Below are 7,129 nucleotides of genomic sequence, written 5' to 3'. Positions count from 1 at the left end.
TTCCTTCGAGGTTTGACGTGTCCTGTAGACAGCTGATGCATGGTGAGCTGGTGTCTTGCTTATCGGGCATAGTTGGCAATGTGCCATCATTATGCTCTTCAAAGACTTCGGTAAAGTGTTCCAGTATGGACGCTTCGGGCAGACAGCTGCGTGGAAGGTTTGGTGTATGTATTACTTCTGCATTTTTTCGGTTCTTGGAGCTGTAAACACTGTATTGGGATACCACAGGTTACGTGGCATTACCAGGTTTTAACTGCATATTTTGGCAAGTCTGTGGTGCCGCAGAAACGACACGAAGCTCTTCAGGGGCTTCTTCGCAGTTCACTGCGAGTGGTTCTTGCGCCTGGTAGCTTGCGACGTTCGATGCGTCTGAGCCTTCTGCTTTGCTTCGACTGTCCAGTGTGTGTGCACCGCACGGTGATGAATGAACATGTCCGGAAAGAGCCTGGCTTGACAGGGTATTTTCGTGAAGCATTAGGTCGTCTACCGAGGTCGCGGCGTCCTTATGAGGCGAATGGTGAGCGATAGGAGCGCTTGAAAAACCGCGTGACGAAAACCTAGGTGGTGGACCACTTATGCGAGACGAAGAGTGAAGGGCATCAGGTGGTTGAGCAACGTCTCGGGTCATAGGCTGAAGCGATGACTTCGGAAATGCTGACTTTCGCACAGAAGTGAGGCGCGCTTGACGGTTAGGTTTTTCCCGATATACGCATCGATTTCTGTAAGTAAACTCATGTGCCACTTCGTCTTGAGGCAGTTGTCGATTCGCGCTGGGCTTTCGAATGGTTGAGGACTGCTTAAGGAATTGACGATAGTGTGCGGTTGTCTCTAGATGGTTGGCATTGAGCAGGTATTGGTCATAGTCGTTAAAATGGGTAATCATCTCCGCTCTGATTTTTCGCCATGACTCGTCGTTCTCGAATATGTGGGTGAGGTAAAATTTGAATGCCTCACCTGAGATGTAGTCAGTGAAGTTGATGATCATCTCCCATTCCGACCAAGATGCAGCGGCAGCGTGGAGCTCGAATAGGTTAAACCAGTCCTGTACGGGTCCGTCGTCCACTGATCCGGTGTACTTGAGGATGCCAAAATCGTCTGATGGTGCTGTCATGATGCTGGTCTTGGTGTAGAGTAGGGATGTACTTTTGTCGTCCACGTTCGGTCACTGCGTCTTGCTGAGACGTTCGAAGATGGTGGCCGGTTGATGAAGTGGCCGCCAGGTCTTCATCCCGCCGACTCGTGTGATGCTATGAAGAATGGGCGACGTGGCCTGGCGCATACCCCATGTTTATTCCGTTCTGACTTCTTCCTTCTCGGCTTCTATCTACCATCACTTCATACGTCACATATATATATCCTCCTGAGAACCGAGACATGACGTAGTAAAAACCAGCACTTTTTTTTAACTAACTGAATTTATCAGCGTACAGAGATAATTCTGGTATGATTATTTTCTATGACGTTGCGTTGAAAAGTTATCAGATGTGCAATATATTGCACACTGGGACTAAGTTGTCAAAAAAACCCGTGAACACGATGTCATAGACATGCGCTTTTATTGTCCCCTCTGGTCTCATTTCTTGTGAAATGCTTTGAAGCAGTTGCGGCCAGCTGTCAAGCACAAGAATAGGTTACACTTGCAGCATCTGAACTTCGTCTTTTCGCAGCAGCCGGGGTTTCGACACCTGCTTGCGGACTTTTGGTTCACGATCTCCGGCATGTGTGACGCACTCAGTGTGCACACGGATGATGACGGAAGTGGCACAGCTGCTGGCTTTCGCAGTTGCAAAGCTTCGCAATCACTTTCAGTTGAGGAAAACCCCTTGTCAGAGGCAAGCACAAATGGGCGAGCTCGAGCTTGAAGTCTAGCAGTTGCATAATGCTTTTTCTCTGTGTGCCCAACTCTCGATGGTCTTGCTTGTAAAGCAGCCAAGAGTTCAAGACTCCGACATCCATCATGAAAATGAGGGTCCGAATCATCCACTTCTTTGTGCGCATGGTAGTGGGGTAGAAGCTCAACATTCTGTCACAGAGATCAACACCCCCCATGTAAGTGTTGTACTCTGCGACAACTGCTGGTCTCGTGACAGCAACTTTCTTTCGGTCTTTCTTTGAAAATCGTGTGCAGTCATCCACAGGCTCCATGCCCACGTGGGTGGAGGCCAACACGATTGGTTTGTTGTCGTACCAGTTCGTGATGCATATGTTAGAGACAGTTTTGACACACTGTGACATTGCCCCATGACCTTTCGCACGCACTTCCCGGTCACCTCTGAGTTTGAGCCCTTTCGGAAGACGTGATTTCATGATTGTTCCTGTCCCGCTGATGTTCTTTTCGGCCAGTGACTCATGAAGATGTGTGCCTGTAAAATATCGGTCGAAATACAGCGAGCTTCCACACGGCAAAGTCCCTGCAAGCCTCAGCACAACAGCAGCCCCGATTCCATGTTCTTTCTTTTGTGCGAGGCTCCCTTTTCCCTGAAGGATTTCAAAATCTAGGACAAGGCCTCGAGGGCTTGCCAAGATAGTTTTTCAGGCCGGTCGGGTTGGGCTTCTCAGGAACGAACTGCTTCACTGGGCACTTACCGGTGAATGGAATAATTTGCTCATCAACACAGATGTTTGGTGAGCGCGGCAGTTTGAGGCAAGCGTTTCTGATGATGTTAAGGAGAGGACGGACTTTCCATAGCCGATCGGCTTCTTTCTCTCCATCTGAAACAGCGAGGTCGTCGACAACCTTCAGGTTCGATCGGATCAGAAAAAAACGATCCCTCGTTATTTTGTCGGCTACGGCGGCGACACGCGTTCCTTGGCCCCAATACATTCTCGCTCGAGGATAACCTAAGCAGCTCATGAGCAATGTCGCTCCAAGGAATACCTTCATTTCTCCAGGAGATGAGTTTAACGACCGTCCTGTGCGCTGGAGGTACGACACTTCTGTCATTTCGTGGAGAAGTTCAAAAGCCTGTGGCGCAATTATGTAAAAGTTCCAAATCCGGACAAAGGCGGTCTCTTCCATTGAGTCGCACGCGATTGGCCCATACAAGCTGTGACCAATGCTATGACGTTATGAGTGACGTGGACTGGGGTGTCACGTGACTTTTTTTTTTTTCGGTTTTCGGAGAAAGGCGAAGGAACGGTCGGAGAGACTGTCCGAAAGCAACCGGATGGATTGAAATGGCTGCAAGGTGGCCTGGATTGGATTGAAATGGAAAAAATGCACGACTTTTCGGCTCTGGGGCACTTAGACAACATGGCGTTTCCCACTGACACGGTACTTCGCCTTGCCTGTGCGGTAGCTTTAACCGAGCAGAGGCGACGACGCGAGGTAAAAGATGCATTTGAAGAGTTCAGCGAAGAAGAGTTCCGACAATGTTTTCGTCTGTCCAAACGAACAGTGTGTAACTTGTGCGACGAACTTGACCCTATCATCGGATGCCAGCGAGCCAGTGGCCTTTCCACAGAGAGAAAGGTGTTGTGCGCGTTGCGATTTTTCGCCACCGGTAGCTTCCAGAAGAGCATTCGTCGCGAGGAACACATCGGCATGTCTCAGCCGGCGGTGAGCAACACCATCCACGAGGTGACGGAGGCGATCATTACCGTGGCTGCTAGAAAAAGGGTGGCGGACTTCCTACTGACAACAGCTGCTAAGGATGAGGCAAAGGTGGAGTTTGTGCTACGCGGTTGCATATCAGGGGTGCTGGCGTGTGCGGATGGCACGTTGGTCACCATTCGCAAGCCAGAGGGATTCAGACTGGCCGACACGGCGAGCTTCATGTCCAGAAGGAGCTATTATGTCCTGAACGTCCTGATCGTAAGTACTGTTAGGATCGTTTATTACTCGCCCTTCGGAGCAATTGTTCAGTTGTGACGCCAAAGCTAGAAAAAGTAATAATGCAACGAATGAAAAAGAACCTGCAGGGAATTGGGTGCGAGCTAGATGGTGGCTCGCAGGGCCTCGGTAATAATAAGTGGCAAAAGTTTTGTGCGTGAGCCAGTTGCCGTTTTTGCACTGGCATGCATACGCAATTGAGTTGTGCATTTTAGAGGTAATCGGTAATATTGGCAGCAGACGTAGCAGAAGTATATACACGACAGGGAAGTATTTCCAACACGAAAGTGCTTACATTCACAATTGCACGAGCTGGCTTTGGTATTTACGAGTGTTCTTTCCCAAGAGCAACGCGTAGCTTTTCACTTATCGATCATTCAGTGGAAGTCGTAGCCATGTGTACAGCAGAGGTGGGGTCGTTGCCACTTACTAGCTTAGCGCTCCCAAACAAGATTAAGAATGTAGTTGTTGCATCTTAGTCTCATTGTGCTGAAATGAAAATATCACAGTGAACTGCAAAACAGACTGATGCAAAAAGATATCACATTACTACACTATGTGGTAATGCTGAATAAAAATCACAGTGAGCTAGAAAACACAGTGGGACAATACAAATATCAAAGAAACATTAACAGAAAATGTCAACTATACACTCGTGGTCTCCGTGTGAATGACTAGACACCTTTGAAATGTGGGTAAAAAACACTGCCACTAGAACAGCTCGAACATACATTGAGAAATGCATATATCGAACGTAAAAAATGCTGCACTCCTTGTACAAAGTAAATGCTAACCTAAATCTAGTAATATGTACTAAATGCAAACAAAAAACGAATAAAATAGAACATGAACAGCAACACATAAACATATCAAAAACACTAAACCAATTATGAATGATAAAAAGTTGAAAACATGGCAAAAAACAAACTAAACTATGTATATGTATCCCGAAGCATATAAAATTGCACATGAACAGCAGCACCTAAACACATTGAAACCGACAAATCATTAATGAATGATGACAAGAAAAAACATTGAACACATGACGAAAAATTAAACTAAACTACGGATCCCTTTCTCGCAGAAAGCCCTCAGCCATGGCCAGTTCCCTCCTGCACCGCTGCCGCCTTCTCCTGTGCCGCTGTCACACGCTGTGCTGCAGAAGCGATGCGGGTGGTTGATTTTTCATCTCCCACAGCACCTGCGATGAATCGTCATGGTGTAAATGTTTAAGTGAGCTGCCGGTAAACCCTTAACCATCTCGTGGCTGGAAGCTGCTCCTGCTACCAAGAATTGCAACGGGCACAACAATTTCCCCTCAGTTGAAGATCAACTGGCCTGATGGCATCCTTTGAAAGTGGGAAGCTTTGTGTACAAGCTAGGCCCTCCTCGTGCGGACCTACAAACATTTGTTGAAACTGCTCTTTATTAATGTCCTCAAATGCATCTCTCACCATGAAAGAGCCCCAGGGCTAACCAACCTTTTGCCCGGCAGTTTATCATTGCAGATACCCGATACCATGCCCTCAATACAATGCATGGTTCTTGTTTACAGCCCAAGTTGGTTTCAGTCATCATAATAGAACATGGAGAATGCTTATGCCCCTTATGTAAAATGTAAACAAAGGGTCTACTCACCTTGAGCACCTTGTCGCCCTGCTCAAGGTTCCAGTCCTGCACTCAATGAAGCACTAAGTTCTCAGATGCTTGCGTGTTACTGTGTCACTGCCATCTACAGCCGCTTCAGTGGCCTCCACATCCATTTCCACTGCAGCAGTGGGAACATTCGCCTGCTGGAAAGTGTAGTAAGCATGATCTTTCAGAAAGTGGGTATTCGTTACTCTGGCTATTTTGCAACCTTAAGTACTAAACATCTGCGGAAATGTTCTGCAGCTATTCAGTGGTTATTGATGTCATGTATTATCATTTTAGTGCATGCACTTGCCCGCAGTCATTGCGTGTTTTATAAATTAATACCCCTTGTACTGCAAGGGCTGCAAACTGAGATTTTAGTTAAACCTACCCACTTTTGATTACTTTCTCGTGCGCTTTATTCCCGTTTAACAAGGTTCCGCTAAAGGCACCCCTTCAGATATCAAACTCTGTCATGGTACCGCTCAGGAACCCGTGATACTGCGGCGGCAGAGTGCTTACCTGTTGATAGGCGAGACCAAAAACGCCACTGAAGCGTGTCATCCCAGTCAACTGTAGAACCCGGCCGCGGAAGCCAGGCAGCCAACCCCCTCCAGTGCCCCTGAAAATATACACTAATGTCACAGAACAAATTGCCCGTGCCATTCGACGGTCACTCACGTTTGTGCGTCTCTGATGGCGGCGGTGTCACGGCGGGCCTCGTGCACCGGCCTGCGCCACCAAGCCTGACATTCCTGCGCAGGCACTTCATGGTTCAGCGCGTCGCTGAGCTCTTGCCACAGCTGCCACCGGTCGGTGATGGTGACGCCGTGCCGCAGCTCGATGGCATTCGCCACAAGCTGGGGATGTTCGTCCATAAAGGCGAGCACCAGCGCGCGCTGAGCCTCGGATAACGCCGATGAGCCGCTGCTGCTGTTGACTACTGGTACAGTTGACCTCCGCCACGATTGCGCTCGACTGAGCCAACAACTTCGAAAGTTGCGCCGTTTAGGTTTGTATAGTGGGGGAGATATGAAAACAGTAACTGCTTGAAACGGGGTTGTACTTAGCGCCACCACGTACCGTCCCGCTAAATTTAGCTTTATTTCAAAACAATAACGAGAAAAATACGTTTATATTGTGCCGTATTCCTTATTGAACGTTTGAAAACTTGTGCCAACACAGTTTGATAATGATCAATAGTAGTTACATTTTTCAACACGTTACAAACACTTTTCACTTTGCTATACGGTCCCCAAGTCCACGTCAAAATGATGACGCGAGGCTTCATTTCGCTCATTTGTTCACTTCCCTTCGTCCTCGCGACCGCTGCGGACCGCCCATTTTTTGACGTCACCGACAGACCGCCTCCGTCCGGATTTGGAATTTGTATATAATTGCACCACTGGTCATCCATGTATCTTGCGTAGTACTGATTTGCGTACCAGCCATCTCTTTCGTCGGCCGTAGAGGACGGTACCTCGGGTAGGTCGGGAAGCATGGATGCGTAGACTTGCTTCCGAGGCCACCTTTCGCGAGAAGGCATGACTGATTTGGAAACACCGTCATCGCCATCGGTGTCCGAATCGTAGTGGCAATCCTGCTCCTCTTCATCTGCAATAATTATAACAGTGTATCTAACGGGACAGAAGAGGGGTGCAGTAG

The 7,129-nt window shown here is 48.2% G+C and overlaps 1 protein-coding gene across 1 annotated transcript; it reads right to left on the bottom strand.

The window, feature by feature from the left end:
- Positions 1-1,539: 1,539 nt before the first annotated feature.
- LOC142775752 (uncharacterized) lies at positions 1,540-6,342 on the bottom strand. The gene is made up of 4 exons (XM_075877705.1): positions 6,146-6,342; positions 5,987-6,086; positions 5,471-5,625; positions 1,540-5,033 (listed from the first exon to the last, which is right to left on the bottom strand). The coding sequence occupies exons 1-3, from the start codon at positions 6,340-6,342 to the stop codon at positions 5,524-5,526; spliced, it is 399 nt and encodes a 132-aa protein (XP_075733820.1). The 3' UTR covers positions 1,540-5,033; positions 5,471-5,523.
- Positions 6,343-7,129: the final 787 nt, after the last annotated feature.

Source organism: Rhipicephalus microplus, chromosome X, assembly GCF_043290135.1.
Source record: "Rhipicephalus microplus isolate Deutch F79 chromosome X, USDA_Rmic, whole genome shotgun sequence".
NCBI lineage: Eukaryota > Metazoa > Arthropoda > Arachnida > Ixodida > Ixodidae > Rhipicephalus > Rhipicephalus microplus.
This window is presented reverse-complemented; position numbering and strand designations above follow the sequence as displayed.